Source organism: Macaca nemestrina, chromosome 7 (assembly GCF_043159975.1).
Source record: "Macaca nemestrina isolate mMacNem1 chromosome 7, mMacNem.hap1, whole genome shotgun sequence".
In the NCBI taxonomy this organism is placed as follows: domain Eukaryota; kingdom Metazoa; phylum Chordata; class Mammalia; order Primates; family Cercopithecidae; genus Macaca; species Macaca nemestrina.
The window spans coordinates 101383544-101401884 of record NC_092131.1 but is presented as its reverse complement, the minus strand read 5'-3'; the positions used below and the strand labels follow the sequence as shown (position 1 = coordinate 101401884).

Sequence of the window (18341 nt, the reverse complement as noted above, 5' to 3'; positions counted from 1 at the left end):
TTTTTCCCAGACATTCTAACAAATGTCTGGGTGTCCAAAACAATGAAAAGGGTTTATGACAGAGTTACAGCAGTTGTCAGAGAAAAATCATGGACAAATTGCAAATCTATACCAGTTGTGAACTGCTATGACTGCAGTTGAAATCCGACGTTATTTTTGTAGCCTTTTTGGGTGTATCTGTGTTTAATAATGACTTGTTTGCAAATTTAGAGGGCTGTACCTATCATTTCTTAGAGACCTTGACCTTGAGGGGCTTAGAGATTAATGGAAGAGAGAACTAGAAACCAAGAATTCAATGCAAAGAGTGAGGTTCTGCAGTACAGGGTGTATACAGGGTGCAGAGAAACGCTGTGGCACCGTGTTCTGGCCTCATCTTCTACTGCTCTAGACTTCCTAAGTGCCACTTCCTGAACCTACCTGTTTTTTTCCACCATCTAGACTTCTCTCTGTAGGCACCATTCTCTCTCCTTGCAAGCCTTTTCCACACCTTATGTGTCTGGTGAAGTTGTTTCTTCAAAAGCTTCTTGAAGCCTGCCTCTAGCTCATCCAAATAATTGTTTTGTCTACATCTCTGCTCTTTCTTTATAAATGATTACAGTCAATTCTTATTATTTGCAGTAGTGATATTCTATAAAGTTGCCTGGAACACTGAATTAATCAAATACTAAGCCCTTGTTTCCAAGGTAAATATGTACATATGTACATATCTCACTTAGGTTATAATCTTAATCCTAAAAACCACTCATCCTGATAGATTGAATTTTTTCTTTCCAAAGAGTAAGGGAGGTGCAGAAGTGTTAAGTGATTTACCTGAGGTCGCTCCACTAACAGGTGCCAGTGTTAAGATTCAGACCCCGTCCAACTGGCCCCAGAGCCACAGCATCTTGCACCACACTACACTACCCACTACGGTCTCTGTCCTCGAGTCATCTTTGAATGAGAGCTGAACAAGAAGACCCAGGGTCACCTTATTTGACCTTATCTTGGGACGTGTGCAAGGAGTGACACAATTTTCACTACTATGTGTATTTCCATGAATCACCTCGAAAGCTCCACAAGTATTAATTTGGGGATTACAAAGACATTTCAGCAAGTAAGCAAATTTGCAAATGTGGGATCCACAAATAATGAGGGTCAACTGTATTTGTAAGTGACTGCTAGGGTCTGTTTCATGGTAATCCCTTCCCCCAAGAGTGTGGAATGTTTCTTTAGCTTCTTTGATAGTTCATGTATTTATTAAGTACTTACTATAAACCAGACTCTGCTTTAATTTGTGGTGAACAACCTAGAGATTACGTTCTGCCCTGCGGATTTTATATTAGAGTAAGAAAAACAGATAACTAAGACTGGAGCTCAGGGGTGAGGCCCAGGTTGGAATTATAGATTCACTTGACCAAGGTGAAACCTGGTGTGCCTCCTCCTACTTCACATCCCCAGAGATACTTCTCAAACATTTCTGTTCTATTCTTGTGTATAAACTCTTCCTTTACAGCCTCTCTCCATTGAAGCATGTCAATCTATACTTGTCCTTTGTTGATTTTGAGGCCACTTGACCAGGTAACTGGCAGGATATTGAAGAAGAATCATACCGACCTGGTTCTGCTACCTAACAGCTGAGTTTCTTTGGTCAAGCTCTTGGACTTCTAGGCCTGTTTCCTAATTTCAACAGTGGTGATATGATGTGTTAGGCCCTGGTGGGTTGCAAGGAAGAGGCACACACATATCACCTTGGATGATGAGGGCCCAATGTTCACTTGGATGGAAATTCATCCTAACAGTGATATTGTCTCTGGCCCTAGTACTTTCAAAACCTCACAGAATATTAATTTAGCAGTATTTAGAATAGGGTTTGAGCTCTGAGGACCTGTAGTGTGGTTATTTGTTCATATGGCTGTTTTCCATGCTAGACCATGAGTTCCATAAACGCAGGGTCTACATTTCCTTCTTTCTATCCTACGGACTCAGTTCAGTGACTGACACATAGTAATAGAGGCACAAATGTTTCAAAAGTTGTGGAATTTTCAACTCTTACTGAAAGAATAGGAAGATATAAAGGCTTCTCAGAGAAGGTATTATTTAAGTTGGTTTTTGTTTTTTTTGTTTTTTTTTTTTGAGATGAAGTCTCGCTCTGTCGCCAAAGTTGGAGTGCAGTGGTGTGATCTCAGCTCACTGCAACCTCTGCTTCCCAGGTTTGAACAATTCTTCTGCCTCACTCTACTGAGTAGCTGGGATTACAGACATCTGCCACCATGACCAGCTATTTCTTGTAATTTTATTAAAGACGAGGTTTCACCATGTTGGCAAGGCTAGTCTCAAACTACTGACCTCAGGTGATCCACCCACCTTGGCCTCCCAAAGTGCTGGGATTACAGGCATGAGCCACCATGCCTGGCCTAATTAAGCTGACTCTTTAAGGATGAGTAGAAACTTTTTCCAGGTGAATAAAACCTTGAGATATTATTCCAAGCAGAGACCAGTAGGAGCAAAGACACAGGGATATAGTGATGTTGAAGTTACCAAACACTGCTAGATTAAAAAAACAAAAAGGAAACTATCAAACTCAAAAATTAGAATTAAAAATCACCTAAACTAAAAACTATGAATGGGCTTGGCCAGAGGTCACATCGCAATTGAGTTAACTATGACTGTAGACACTCAGTAATGGATGGAAATTTTAGGGAAAAAGCATAACATTCTCAGGTTGTTGGCAGAGTATCTAGAACAATTTACAAATACAGGCATTGAATTCTGGGAATGATAACATTATAGTGATATCATTTCCTTCTCTGCGTATGAAGCATGTATGTATTGCACGTTTTTCAAGGTGCTGAAAATCAGACTCTTCTCGAGGAGCTCATGAGCAATCAAGGGAGATGGATGGGTGAGCAACTGATTATCATGTGACAAGTGAGGTAATAGAGACATGACTAAGATGCTATCTAAACAAGAAGAAAGGAATTATTCATAATATATTGAATACCGGGGAAAGATTTCTCAAATGAAGTTGACTGGGTATGATGGCTCCCACTTGTAATGTCGACACTTTGGGAGGTGGAAGTGGGAGGATCCGGGAGGATCTAGGAGTTCAAGACAAGCCTGGTCAACAGAGCAAGACTCTGCCTGTCTCTAGATAAAAAAATAAATAAATAAAAAATAAAAAAAATTAAATGAAGTGATATTTGAGCAGTCTGGAGCACTATACAAATATAGGACAGACTGAAGGAATGTATCCAGCTTAATTTGAGTTAACATTTTTTGAAATTTTATGTTGCAAAAATAGTACATATTCACATTTTGAAACTAAAAAGAATTGATAGGCAAGGAGGGCTGTCTACAAAGCACTCCATAGATCCACCATACTGAGACAATGCTTAATGCTTTGATGGATTTATTGTATACTTTCTATGTATATGCGTGTATTATACACATACATGTGCATGGTTAAATAGAAAGATTTCTCCTTGGTGTTCTGTTTATCCATTTATTGTTTGAAGTAAATCCCCAAGGAGCACATTTGCTTTGCCCAGGGGAGTCTTTTGCTACATACTGCTGTACATAATGAAAACTAAAAATGGGGCTAACTATTCAGCCTTGTGACCTTGTGGTGATTCAAATAGAGGCTTCATCAAAGGCAGATCCAGAAATGAACTTGGCATGTGTAGGTGGTTTTCCTTGGCATTATTGTTTGTAAGAGTATGATAGTGATGACTTCAGTGTCCACCAACAGGGAACTGGTTAAGTAAACTGTGGTACATCCTAACGATGAATACTGTGCAGTTGTAAAGAAGAATAAGAAAGACCTCTGTAGAAAAACTCACATATATTGTGTGTGTGTTTTAAAAGGAACAAGGATTGGCATCGTATGAATGGTATGCTACTTTTTGTGTTGAGAGAGAAGAGTAGAATAAGAATATACATGTGTATTTGCAAAGATAAATTCTGAAATGATATATAAGAAACCAATTAAAATTGTTTGGCTGTGGAAGGAGAATAAGACTGTGAATGGGATTTTGTCACATACATTCATAGTTATATTTAAAAATTTTCTGAACGATGTATTTGTACACATGACCCTTTTAAAAATAAGTGAATGAGGAAATGAAGTAGGATTATGAGAAAGAGATAGGAACAAAGGATCTAAGGGGCTGCCCATCTTTTTAGTACCCAGTGAATATTAATACATAACAATAGCAGCAAAAATTGGAAGAGTAGCCCCAGGAGGGTAGGGAGTCAGCCTTTCCTTTGTCTTTTCCTCAATTTCATATGTTAAAAAATAACTGAGAACAAGAAAACAATTTGAAATAAAAATATCTCCAGATCTCTTAAAAGGAAGATGGGGCAGTGTTATGTAGTGCACTTCCCAAAAATGGGCTGATCTACATCAAGAGGCAGGGATTCTGACCTACACGGGAAACATACAGGAGAAAAAAATAAGAAAAAGAAAAGAGATTTAAATACAAATACATGAAAATAGCAATTCTCCCTGATTGTATAGGAAATGATCCCTTTTGTAATGGTTTGGATGACAAATATTAAGAAAAATCTTTAATTTGCCACTCAAAACATTCTGGTTTGTTACTTTTTATATGTTTTTATGCATATAAACCTTTTAAAAAGTAGAATCATAATACTTTTGTCACGTAGTATATTTTGGGCATATTTCTGTGGCAGTCGATATATCCTGGCATCATCATTTTTAACAGCTGGATGTATATTAAGTTAATCATTGCCACCCCAGAGGTGAATTTTCTTATATATACGTTTTAATGGAGTTGACCAAACATTTTTGGACTGGATTCATAGAAGTAGAATTTCTGGAGGAAAATAATTTTTAGGGTTTTTAATCAAAATTTTCAAATTATCCTCCAGGAAAAGTGACTCAGGTTATACTCCCACTAACAAGGACAGAGCTCCAGGTACCCCCTTCCATTTGTCATCTTTTGTGCCTTTATACAGAAAATCTCACCGTTTTCATGATTTTTTTTTTATTTTTAGTGCTTTTGAATCTTTCTATATGCCATTGGCCATTTTTATTCTTGTGAGAAGTGCCAGTTTCTCCATTGCCCATTATTAGTTGAAATTCATTTGTTTTTCTTTTCTTAATAATTTTAAAGATTTCTTTATAGACTAAGGATACAAACCTTTTGTCTGTCATTGAGGTTACAAAAACTCTCTCCCATTAAGTAACTTGTCATTTCATTTTTTCTTCCTTTATTTCCCTTCCCTTCCCTTTCCTCTCCTTTCTTTTCTTTTCCTTCTTTCTTTCTTTCTGCATTCTTTCTTTCTCCTTCTTCCTTCCTTGCCATTCTTACTTTGGTTTTTTCTCCCTTTTTCCCTCTTTCTCTCCCTTTCTTTCTTTCTTTTTCTTTTTCTTTCCTCTGTCTTTCTCTCTCTCTTTCTCTTTTTCTTTCTTTCCCTCTCTCTCTCTTTCATCCCTTCCTTTCTTTCTCTTTCTTTGTTCCCTCCCTCCCTCCCTTCCTCCTTGCTTCGTTACTTCCTTCTTTCTTCTATCTGTCATTTCTTTCTTTTTTTCTTTCACTAGCCAAGCTCCAAAGTCACATTTCACTTAATTTTTATCCTACCAAATTTGAAAGCCTTTTAACTGAGTGATTTTAGTGTAAACAGGGAGCAGGAGAAAATGTAATTATCTAAGTTTCACTCTGACACCCAGGCTGGAGTACAGTGCCGTAATCATAGCTACTGCAGCCTCGAACTCCTGGGCTCAAGCAATTTTCCCACCTCAGCCTGCCAAGTAGCTAGGACTACAGCTGTGTGCCACCACGGCCAGATAATTTTTAAATTTTTTTGTGGAGACGTCAATTCGCTATGCTGCCCAGGCTAATCTTGAATTCCTGACTTCAAGTAATCCTCCCACCTTGGTTTGCCAAAATGCTGGGATTACAGGCATGAACTACTGCTCCTGGTGGAGAGTTTAGTTTTGATTGGTAGTGGTGTTCTTGGTATCTTTTCATATTTGAGGCTTTGGGGCTAATGCTGAAGTATTGCACTCACCATTCGAGGTTTACAGGACTTTTGTTTCAATGTTGAACAGATGGAACTTTTTGGTTCTGCATCTTTGCAGGTATACAAAATGTGCCTACCAGGAATCTGCTTTATATTCATGGAAAGCAAGAAATAATACAATAAAACTTTGCCTGGCTAGAGGCTTTGAAAGAATGGTGTATTCTGGTTTAATTATATTAAATTGGAAGTATGAAGGTGAAAAAAACTCAAATTTCCTGTTGAATGCAATTTGGAAATATAGCCAGTGATTCCACTCTTCTTCTCTAGTAAGGTTGGACATTCCAATCTACTTGATGTTTTATGATAGAACTGCTAGTGTGCCTGAGTCTCACATTGTGAAGATACATTTTTCAAACTTGAGGTGTAAGAGGATGTAAATGGTTTTGTATGAGATCAGGCTGGATGAGAACTGACACTTGTAAATATATATTTTAGACTAAATCTCTGATTGCCACTTGTTTTCTAATTAACTCATAAAAATAAAACACGTTGGATGGAGGGTGGGAGTAGGAAGGAGATTTATGACTTTTAATTGCATGTCATTGTTGCATAACAAGGCAAAACATACGGTATCCCTGGCTTTGGACCTACAGAAGGAAACATATTTTTCTACCTGCTGTATGCCAGAGGTTCTTGAACACCTGGAGGGACTACTGCAGCACAGACTGCTGAGCCCTACTCCAGAGTTTCCGATTCACCAGGCCCAGGATGGGACCTGAGAATTTGCACTTATAAAAAGATTTCAGGTGTTGCTGGTGCTGCTAGTCTATAGACTACATTTTGAAAACCACTCTTGTCTATTAACTGTAAACTGTAGAATTCTAGAAAAAAACTTAGTTTGGTCTGGGATAAGAGGCACACAGGTTATGGAGAAAATCATGAAAGATTCAACCCTTGATCCCAGCCTAGTGTGGAATTCAGGTAACAAGCAGTACACAGTGACATAACATAATTCTCGGTTTTCATGATTGCAAATCATAGCCAAGTATCAAGTGAGAAATTCAGTTTCATTTGCAAGGCTTAGAGAGGTCAGGTGATTCTAGAATACTGGGACTTATATTTCTCTTAAACAAGTAGAGAGTTTTAAGTGCTTATTAAATTGAAAGCTTTGTGTTCTTACTTATTTTGTGTTTTATTTTATTTCTTTTGAGATGGAGTCTTACTCTGTTGCCCAGGCTGAAGCGCAGGGGCGTGAGCTTGGCTCACTGCAACCTCCGTCTCCTGGGTTCAGGTAATTCTCCGGCCTCAGCCGACCAAATAGCTGGGATTACAGGCACCCACCACCACGCCTGGCTAGTTTTTGTATTTTTGGTACAGACAGGGTTTCATCATGTTGGCCAGGTTGATCTTGAACTCCTGACCTCAAGGCGATCCACCCACCTCGGCCTCCCAAAGTGATGGCATTACAGGCGTGAACCACCACACCCGGCCCAAAAGCTTTGTGTTTTTAAAGATATTAGACATGTTTATCATTTAAAAAAAAAAAAACTTCGTAATGTAGGAGAATAAGAGAAACGTTCTTCCAAAAAAGAGAAATCATTGTGATTATTTTGTCTTATTGGAATGTTGGATACTATAGTCTACTTCATTAATCATCAAGCATGCTATGAATTTTCCATTGTTATAGGACCTGTATCTCAGTGAAGGTGATACTGGTAATTCTTGTACTCCATTTGAAGATGAAAAATATAGGCCAAACTCATAGACTTTGCATAGAAGCTGGATAATGAAGACAGCTCTGGAGGAACGCATAGATACACACACACGGACACACATATATATAAAGTATACACATGTATACATTTTTAAGTTTATTTTTTACAGTTTTAAAGCTTTTAAAGCAAAAGGCAGACCCTTGCCTCTCCCAGAGTGGGCGGCCCCTCCCCTCCTTCTGAGTAGAGCGGAGAGAGCGGTTGCATGGGCAGCTTTCCTTGTGATGCCACAGGTCCCTCTGGACATGCTGCCGCCTGGCCATGCTTCCTTTCCCTTTCATCTTTCTCACTGACCAATGGGCTTGGAGCATTAAGGCCACACCCCTCTTCTGAGTTCTAGTGGGGCCCTGGTTACGCCTCCTCTGGCTCAGTTGCACAGCGGCCTGGTAGGTGACTGGAGGCATTCAGCCGTGCTCACTGAGATTTCGCTGATGTGACCCCAACCCCGCCTCCCTCCGCACCCCATGATGTCAGAAAAAACACGACAGGGAAAATTCACCACAGCCAAGAAAAAGGTAAAATGCACCAGGTCATAGCCCCCAACGCAGCCACAGATCCTCTCCGACGACAAGACCATGGCCAGAGCCCATACTATTCCTCAGGCATAGCGGAATGGGACCCCCAACACCAGCGACTCTGGGTTCCCCCCACCAAATTCTTGTCAGTCAGCCCCACCCCTTCAGCAAGCAGCCGAATCCCTGCCCTTGCCGATCTTTACCCCAGGGTGACTTTGGGTTGGTGACTCCTGGGGCTCCCCGCTCCATACTTGGCCCTCACCTCCTGCTGCCCCAAGCCTGACCTTCCTGGACTCTTTGTGCTTGTGTCTCCCAGGACCTGGGTACCCCAGCCCCAGACCCCACCGTCGCCAGTCGTCCTTGGGTGACTTTTGGCTGGTGATTCCTGGGGCTCCCTACTGCGGACTCTGCCCTCCCCTCCTGCTGCCCCAAGCTCGACCTCCCTGGGATCCTTCGGCTGGTGTCTCCAAGGACCTGGGTCCGAACCCTGTGTTTCCCTCCCCCATCATGGATTGGTGACTTGGGCATCACACTGATGTGGTCCCCTCCACTGGGAGGAATGGAATGTAGTGATGTCACAGTCCCCCTAGGAACTGTCATTACTGCTGCAAGACCAGCCTTTCATCTTACAACCCAGTCCCCTAAGTTTTCTCACCCCATTTCCGGATCCTCTGGTCACAGCACAAATTTCCAGTTGGAAGGGGAATGGGGACTATGGGACCCAGGAGCAAGAGGTTTCAGGGTGCCTTACTCCCTTCACATAGACATTGACAGTAGGAAAAGCCTGCACTTCCCCTGTGTGCTCAAAACATTGACAGTATCTCTGGGTGGCCATGGGAGAACGGGTTTGGTTTGGTTTTCTCCCAGGCTTCTACTTTGCAGAGAGACTTTAACATTCTTTTCTGAGTTCTCCATGGTTCTGGGACCAGACCGCCCTTCAGTCAGTGGTCTCTGAAGTGAGATTTGCTCATCTTCAGTGGAGTAGATCTTGGGAAGCTGAACTAGATAGCTTGAATCTTCCTCATATCATCTCAACCTGGGGTACTTTGAGTGCCACAGGATGAATGTGGGACATCTTTCTGAAGCATCATTTTCCCTTGATTCTCTTCAGATCAAACATTAATGTCCTTAGGGATGACAGTCACATAGGTTTCGAAGCATATACCAGACTTCTCTCTGAAATCAGGCTTGAGTTGTCCTCTTTCTGAAAAATTCCCAGATTTAACAGAAAAGCTGCCTTCTGCCATGAGGACACATTGACATGAAAGTGTGAGAGGTACTGGTGCACTTCTTCACACTAACAGACATGTGAGGATGTATGACTCTAAACCACATGGCATACAGTTCCTGCCTGCTTCATGTTTACTGTTCTAACTCCGCCCCTGGTTTTGGTCCCTGGAAGCTGCTGATTCATGGCAAAACCCCAGAGCTTGGAGTCAGAAGACTGAGCTTAAGTTCCAGTATTAACTATTTCTTTTTTTTTTCTATCCATGATATCAATTCCTCTCAGTCACTAAAGGATTGTGACAACACCTTGCACAATTGGTGGTGGCGTTAAATCAGATGGTGTATAAGAGTATTTTGTGAAAACTGTAAAGGAGGATGTGGCTGTAGGGGCTGATAGTTCTCATGAGTGTTACTGCTCTTTTTTCCCACAGTTAAAAGAATATTGGCAGAGGAAGAGCCCTGGCGTTCCAGCAGGAGCTAACAGGAAAAAGAAAATCAATGGCAGTAGCCCTGACACAGCCACTTCTGGTGGTCACCGCTCACCTGTGGATGTGAGTCTTGGCTGGCCAGGCTCCTGGGGACAGGGGACCCAAGGGGCAGTAGAGGATAATTGTAAAGATTGTGGATGGACTGTTGGGTACTGGTTAAGAATTCTGGGTTTGAATCCTGCCTCTCCATCTGCTAATGATTGATTAGGGATTAATTAGGATATGATTTAGGGCAAGTTGCTTGAGGTCTTCGGGTCTCTCTTTTCACATCTGTATAATAGAGGTGGGATTTTTTTACATCTATTTGTGAAGTTTAAATGAGATTTGTTATTGTTGTTTTTATGAGAATCCTTAGTACATGGCCTGCTGTAAACACCCAGGACACCCACGAAATGGTCACTGCAGTTTGATTTTTCTCATTCCCAGTCTCAAGGGGAAGCCAGACCAATGAGAAGAGTCACTTGCCATCAGGCTGTCCCTTTAGGAGTCACTGAAAGGGCCCCAGGGTGGGATGGTGGGGTGATAAAAACCATGAGAGAAGTTGGCACAAAGGAGTTATGGGACAACTGGTCCAAGATAGGTAGAAAAGAAATGTTTGTCAGTTGATGGGGAAGAAAGGAAGTCAGAGGGCTTAGACACTGAGGGGCGACAGAACATCTCCATGTGCCCTCTCATCTCTTGTAGTCAGCAACAGGTGTCTATAGGGAGGGCCCTGTGTCATCTACTACCCTGAAAGATCTAGAGGTAAGAGGCCCTGGGCCGAGGTTCAGTGACCCTGCAGGCCAGCCCTCCAAGCTCCTCCCACAGTAGGGGCTGGTTGCCTCTCTGCCAGCTGAGACAGCCCAGACACACCCCTCCCCAGCCCCAATGATTGTTCTCTCTACCGCTCCCCGCAATCCTCCTCCAACTCCTCCTCTCTGCATGCACCTCAGAGCCAGTATCAAGAACTAGCAGGAGCCCCGGACTCAAAGCTCCACAATAATCAGTCAACCCAGTGAAAACATCCATTCACTGGGAAGAGTCCAGTGGCGTCCTCTGATTCCACGCTGCCAATCCTGTATTCGTTTCCCCTTGGGGCCCTGAGTAAAGGGGCTAGGGGCCCCTGGTGCCATGGGAAAATGGGGAGCTGGGGCACGCAGGCCTCACCTGGATGGACCCCAGAGCACAGAACGTGCAGCATGGCTCTTCTGCACTGCTCTCTCTGCTGATTCTCCAGACACCCCTGCTTGAGTCCTTGCCACACACGCCCTGGGGTTGTTGCCTCTCAGGGAGGCACTAGCCTGACTGTCAGGGGCCTGTATTTCTACCCTGACTCAGTCCCTAATTTGCTTTTGAGTCTGGACAAGCCTTCTCTCCTCCTTGGGCTCGTGTTTCTGGAGGAGGTAGAGAGTATCAAGGTCTCTGTTAGCTCTGGGAGTCCGAGATTTAAAAGCCCCTAGAATGGAAACCTCAGGGCCAAGGGCTCCTGTCTGTTCTTTTCTGTCTTTTATCTCCGCTGTGAAGAACCATACCTGGCCTGTAGGTGCTCAGTAGATGTTTGTTGAATGAACACACCTTTCTAAATCACAAGCTGGCAGGATGGGGGGGCCTTCCTCAAACTCTGTCTCTAGAGGTTTACCAGCCCCTATCACCAGGGCCCTTTCACCCTGTGCTTTGGGCAGGTTCGCACATTGAAGGAGGAGAAGAAGCGTGAGATACATCGGGTACAGAAGCTTGGGAGGAGCTTGTTCAAACTCAAACACCAGAGGGGTAAGATGGGGCTGGCATGACCTGGGAGCAGGACTGGCATCAGAGGACTGTGGGGGTGGCTTAGAATGCCCCAGGGAGGTGGGTGGATGGAAGGGCTTTGAGGCAGAGGGAGAGAGGTCTGTGCCAGGAGACTGCAAGCCTTGTCATCTGCTTGAGCCTTGGTGTCCCCATCAGCAAAGAGGGAGGAGTGCCCGTTTTCAGCCACCCACAGTGCTCTCCATTGAAAGTGGCTTGGGGCCGGGCGCGGTGGCTCAAGCCTGTAATCCCAGCACTTTGGGAGGCCGAGACGGGTGGATCACTAGGTCAGGAGATCGAGACCATCCTGGCTAACACGGCGAAACCCCGTCTCTACTAAAAAATACAAAAAACTAGCCGGGCGAGGTGGCGGGCGCCTGTAGTCCCAGCTACTCAGGAGGCTGAGACAGGAGAATGGCCCGAACCCGGGAGGCGGAGCTTGCAGTGAGCTGAGATCCGGCCACTACACTCCAGCCTGGGCGACAGAGCGAGACTCCGTCTCAAAAAAAAAAAAAAAAAAAAAAAAAAAAAAAAAAAAGAAAGTGGCTTGGAAGATTGGCTACCACCTGGGTGCGAGGAATCCTTAGCAGTGAGGTCAAGTTTGGGAAGCCTGAAAGGAGGAGCTCTGCACCAACGGGAGAATTTTGTTGTTGTTGTTGTTGTTGTTGTTTTTGAGAATCCAGAGACCCTTATTGTCTGCTTCCTTTCTCAGCTGAACCCCGGGCCTCAGATCCCCCAGCAGGGCCCTCTGAGGTGGAGCAGCTACAAGATGAGACCAAACACCTAAGGAAGGAGCTGGAAAGTCTAGGAAGACAGCTCCAGGCTGAGGTGGAAAACAATCAGATGTTGAATCTCCTGAACAGGAGACAGGAGGAGAGGATACGTGAGCAGGAGGAGAGGATACGTGAGCAGGAGGAGAGGCTACATGAGCAGCAGGAGAGGCTATCTGGGCAGGAGGAGAGGATACGTGAGCAGGAGGAGAAGCTACATGAGCAGGAGGAGAGGATACGTGAGCAGGAGGAGAAAATACATGAGCAGGAGGAGAGGCTATCTGGGCAGAAGGAGAGGATACATGAGCAGGATGAGAGGATACAGGAGCAGGAGTGGCTGCCAGAGCAGGAGAGGCTGCTGGAGGAGGTGAAGAAGCTATTGGAACGGGAGAGACGGGAGGAGGAGGAGGAGAAGCTGCTAGAGCATGAGAGGCTGCTGAACCAGGTAGAGAAGCTGCTGGAAGAGGAGAGGCTGCGGGAGCAGGATGAGAGGCTGCGGGAGGAGGAGAGGCTGCCAGAGCAGGAGAGGCTGTTGGAGCAGGTGGAGAAGCTATTGGAACAGGAGAGGTGGCAGGAGGAACAGGAGAGGCTGCTAGACCATGGGAGGCTGCTGGACCAGGTGGAGGAACTGTTGGAAAAGGAGAGGTTGTGGGAGCAGGATGAGAGACTGCTGGAGCAGGTGGAGAAGCTTTTGGAACGGGAGAGGCGACAGGAGGAGCAGAAGAGGCTGCTGGAGGAGGAGCAGCTGCTGGACCAAGTGGAGGAGATGCTGGAACAGGAGAGGCTGCGGGAGCAGGATCAGAGGCTGTGGGAGCAGGAGACACTGCGGGAGCTGGAGAGGCTGCGGGAGCTGGAGAGGATGCTGGAGCTGGGGTGGGAAGCCCTCTACGAGCAGCAGGCGGAGCCACACAGCAGCTTCGAGGAGCTGGTGGGTTGCCCCACCTGGGGAGCCTGCCCTCTTCCCTAGCCCTCCAGGCCTTTGTTTCCCCACCTGTAAAATGGGGAATTGTAGCCCTCACATGAAATGGTACTTCTAAAGGCACCTGTGAGCCAGAGCCCTGCTCTGATGGCTGTGGGAGAGAGGGAATGATTTTTCTAACCTGCCTCTACCCTTCCCGGTGCTATGGGAGGCAGACACCAAATTCTGGGGTCTCCAGCTATAGTGGGTGGCCAATGATTGCTTCTCTCTGTCCAGAACAACGAGAACAAGAGTGCACTGCAGTTGGAGCCGCAAGTAAAGGAGCTGAAGAAGCTGGGCGAGCTGAAAGACACGGTAACCTCTGACCCATCCAAGAAGGGCTGAGAGGTGGGAGGTGCCAGGCCAGAGGCAGCTGCAGCCTGGGAGCTGGTGACCCCAGCACTCTCCAGGGCAGTCCTATGACTGTTTCTTGCTTCCTGCCCTCTGAGTTTTAGAGGTGGGGAGCGCTGGGCTCCCCCCAGGTCTGGAAATCATCATCCCAGCTAGAGGCATGGAGCCCTCGAGTCACAGGGGAAGAGACAGTGGTATAAGAGGTTGGCCGGGTGCAGTGGCTCAAGCCTGTAATTCCAGCACTTTGGGAGGCCGAGATGGGTGGATCACAAGGTCAGGAGTCGAGACCATCCCGGCTAACACAGTGAGACCCCGTCTCTACTAAAAAATACAAAAAACTAGCTGGGCGAGGTGGCAGGCGCCTGTACTCCCAGCTACTGGTGAAGCCGAGGCAGGAGAATGGTGTAAACCCAGGAGGCGGAGTTTTCAGTGAGCTGAGATCCGGCCACTGCATTCCAGCCTGGGCAACAGAGCGAGACTGCCTCAAAAAAAAAAAGGCTCCTTATGTCGGGTGTGGTGGCTCATGCCTGTAATCCCAGCACTTTGGGAGGCTGAGGCAAGAGAAACACTTGAGGTCAGGAGTTTGGGACCAGCCTGGCCAACATGGCAAAACCTCATCTCTACTACAATTTCAAAAAACAAAAAATAATTAGCCAGGCCTGGTGGTGCATGCCTGTAATCCCAGTTACTCAGGAGGCTGAGACATGAGAATCATTTGAGCCCAGGAGGTGGAGGTTGCAGTGAGCTGAGATCACACCACTGCACTCCAGCCTGGGACACAGAGTGACACTGTCTCAAAACAAAACCAAACGGAAAAACCAAAAAGACTCCTTACATTCGAACTGGATTTCGGCCTCAGTTCCACTGGTTATCATTCAAGTACCTTGCATCTCTACATCTCTGTTTCCTTAACTTCAAAAGGAAGTTAGCGTTTTCCTTGCAGAGGTGCTGAGGATTAAATGAGATAACACATGGAAACAGTAGGCATGTAGTACACTTAGCAGATGGTGGTTGGCTCTCCTTGCTATTCCACCAGTCCGTGGCCTACAGTTTAAATGGTGGGGAAAAGGATGTGAGATTTGAGGCTGGGGAAGGACGCATGGGGTTCTAGGCAACGGAGGCAGTCTCTTAGGCCTGGAGCAAGGGACCAGGGGCCTAGGGAGGCCACAGAGCCCCACAGTGCCCTTGCTACCCTATTAATGGGCCAGGAATCCGGAAGCCAGCTAGCAAATGCCCTCATGCCCAGGGTCTTCCTGCAGGTGGAGCTGAAGAGCCAAGAGGCTCAGAGTCTGCAGCAGCAGGGAGACCAGTACCTGTGTCACCTGCAGCAGTATGTGGTCGCTTAGCAGCAGGTGGCCACTTATCAGCAGCTGACCTCTGAGAAGGAGGTGCTGCACAGGCAGTTACTGCTGCAGACCCAGCTCCTGGACCAGCTGCAGCAGCAGGAAGCTCAGGGCAAATCAGTGGCTAAGATGGCCCGCCAAAAGTTGCAGAGACCCCGGGGAGGGAGTTGCTGAGGACAGGGCCCCGAGAGGGACAACCTGGCAACCTCCGTGCCTTCTCACCCTCTTTCCTGGCCTCTTAGGAGCACCTGGAAGCTACCAGCCAGCAGAAACAGCAGCTAAAGCCCTGTTGAGCCTCATGGTTCTCCCTGGGGAAGGTACGGGAGACCACACGGAGGAAGATGCGAGAGCCCTGGGAGGAAAGGGGGACTGTTAGCAGCATAGGATTGAGGAGTTGGAAGAGACCTTTAAGACAGCTGGTCATTATGCCGAACGGGTGTCCGCGCTAAGTTCGGTATCAATATGGTGACCTCCTGGGAGCAGGAGGCCATCAGGTTGCCTAAGGACAGGAGAACTGGCCCAGGTCAGAAAGGGACCAGGTCAGGTCTCCCGCACCAATTGGTAGTGGGACTGTGCCTGGGCAATATAGCAAGATCTTGGTTCTTAAAAGTAAAAATAAAGAACAGCTCGTTCCCCTCTGGGAATGGGCTGCTTCAGGGTTACACAGTGAGGGTGGGGGCAGAGGTGGGCCCCCAGTACTTCCCTTGTTGGGTTGTCTGAGGACCCCTCTGGCCAATCCCTAGAGGAGATGGAGGAGGACATCTGGACAGTGAGGAGGAGGAGGCACCTCAGCCCATGCAGAACATCCCAGAGGACCGGGAGAGCCGGGAGGTCAGGTGAGCCTGACTTTCCCTGCCCCTACTTTGTCACCTTCCTCGGTGGTCCCTCCCAGATCCCCTTATGTTCTTGGTTTCCCTGCCTTCTGATTTCTGTGGACTTTCACTCCTTCCGGGAGCCAGTGGTCAAACATCATTTCACCTGTGACCAACAGGTGCACACTCTGAGCCCCAAGGGAAGGGGCTGCGCTCCACCTCCCTGCCCCGGTTGTTCTGTGTGTGTCCCTACAAGAATACTCACCTCTTGCCTTCAGGTGGCATTTTTCAACTTCGCTGGAGCCAATGCCCAGGAAGAGCAAATGGTATGCTGGCAGCCCCTGGTTCACCCAGTGGCTTCATCCCAGAGGACCCCAGGGACTAGGGGTGAGTCTGTGTGTGGGGAGACCCACCGAGCCCTGCAGGGGGCCATGGAGAAGGTGCAGCTGAGTAGGTCCTGGCATGGGCCAAGAACGGTGTGGGTGGGGCAAGGCAGGTGGTTCTTGAGATGTGACCCCATTATTTTGGCTCCAGAGCGACTTTATGGAGGACAAAGTGGACCTGAAGGAACCAGTGGAGTAACTGGAGCTTCGATTCATCCACCTCTCGGGACAGACACCATAAGTGAGCGGGAAGCCAGGGTATGGCAGGGGGAGCTGCTGGGCTGTCAGAGGGGCCCCAGCCTCTGAGTGTGTCCTCCCGCAGGAAACTACATCAGCCAGGGGGCAGTGCCAAAATGCGTCACTGGGAGAGGAGGACATCATCAGGCTGACCCAGGACCAAGAGATGCAAGTAGGGTGTGCAACATCTCTGTGGGGGTGGGAGTGGGGGTGAACTTGGGCACCGGCACCAGCATGGCAGCTAAGCACCCCTCCCTCCAGATGAACCTGCTGGAGCTGCAGGGACAGGTGTTGCGGCTTGTGGGCGACCACAATGAGGGGCATGACAAATTCCTGACCACTGCCCAGAGTCCTGGTGATCAGCCCGCTCTAGGAGCCCCAATCCCCCTGGAGCTTGGGTGTGCTGACAAGCAGGGTGGTGGGTAGAGCGCTCAGGCGGGGTGGGCAGGCAGGAGCAGGGGAGGCTCGCACTGACCTCAGATCCCCTCCTCCCTCTGTCTGAAGATCTTCGTGGCTGAGCCTCACTGACAGCATGGAGCCTGCACCAGGAGAAGCCAGAGAAGGTTCTCCCCACGACAACCCCACTGCACAGCAGGTCGTGCAGCTGCTTCCTCTGACGCAGGACTCCCCAGGAGCACCGAGGCTTGCGCAGCAACCCCTGCATGCCATTCTTTTCGGGCTGCCAAGAACAGGGAGATAAACCATCACTATCATCTAAGAGCTGGTCAAGAAAAAAAAAATAAAAAAACTTAAGGGGTTAATCTCCTACACAATTCATTTACTTCATTTGAATGTTAGAGCCACTCACATTTATTTGTGTTTTTCTAATTTATAGTTTAAATTTATTTGTAAAAAGTTAAAGGAGAGTGGGTCTTTCCCTCATGTTCACTGTGACATCCTTTAGCACCTTTTTTTTATTTTATAACTGTAGGTTATTAGCATGCATATCGAGTTCGCCCTTAGGTGGTGGGAGTTCAAACACGCAAAGACCCACTATTTGCACAAAACTGTTCTTGCAGGTTTGGAATAGGCTGCCATGTTTTTTTAATGTTATTGCAGCGTGTATATTCATTACGGAATTCAGATAAAATTTGCCTATGTTCTGCTAGTATGCTTGATCCACTCCTAATCACAGTGAGCTCTTCATTAGCTCAATGTGTGGTTTGCCCTCAAGTACGCTGTTTATTAGTTTGTAATGTGCCACTGTGAGTAGTGACATTTACAGTTGTTTAAAGCTGGAGCACTGGAGAGAGCCTTTCCCCCTTTTTCTGTGCATTGGGAATGGGAGGAGTAACACTTTGGGGAGCTTTTTTTTTTTTTTTTTTTTTGAGATTGAGTCTCACTCTGTTGCCCAGGCTGGAGTGCAGTGGCGCGATCTCAGCTCACTGCAAGCTCCACCTCCTGGGTTCACGCTATTCTCCTGCCTCAGCCTCCCGAGTAGCTGGGACTACAGGCACCCACCACCACACCTGGCTAATTTTTCTGTCTTTTTTTAGCAGAGATGGGGTTTCACCGTGTTAGCCAGGATGGTCTCGATCTCCTGACCTCGTGATCCGCCCGCCTCGGCCTCCCAAAGTGCTGGGATTACAGGCGTGAGCCACCACGCCCGGCCTGGGGAGCTTTTTAAATCTCCCAAAAGAGGAAAGTGGCCTGCTCTGGCAGGTGTGTACAGGATAGAATATGTTTCACTTGTTCTGGTACCAACAATGAGTGTGGTACTATGGTAGTTCCCTTAGGATTTGTATGTGCTCTGGGCT

At 46.8% G+C, this 18341-nt stretch overlaps 1 protein-coding gene across 3 annotated transcripts; it reads left to right on the top strand.

Annotated features, from left to right (window-relative positions):
- The first annotated feature begins 7873 nt into the window (after positions 1–7873).
- On the top strand, positions 7874–17227 carry LOC105488304 (golgin subfamily A member 6-like protein 4). 3 transcript variants are annotated; one of them, XM_071100666.1, is made up of 12 exons: positions 7874–8251; positions 9910–10029; positions 10651–10710; positions 11628–11715; positions 12443–13428; positions 13696–13773; positions 15395–15469; positions 15896–15988; positions 16243–16351; positions 16499–16588; positions 16670–16756; positions 17089–17227. In XM_071100666.1, the coding sequence occupies exons 1-7, from the start codon at positions 8201–8203 to the stop codon at positions 15443–15445; spliced, it is 1434 nt and encodes a 477-aa protein (XP_070956767.1). In that variant the 5' UTR covers positions 7874–8200; the 3' UTR covers positions 15446–15469; positions 15896–15988; positions 16243–16351; positions 16499–16588; positions 16670–16756; positions 17089–17227. The 3 variants fall into 3 exon arrangements, with proteins under 3 accessions (XP_070956767.1, XP_070956768.1, XP_070956769.1); XM_071100667.1 differs by lacking the exon at positions 10651–10710 and having other exon boundaries at positions 11601–11715; XM_071100668.1 differs by lacking the exon at positions 10651–10710 and having other exon boundaries at positions 7877–8251.
- Positions 17228–18341: the final 1114 nt, after the last annotated feature.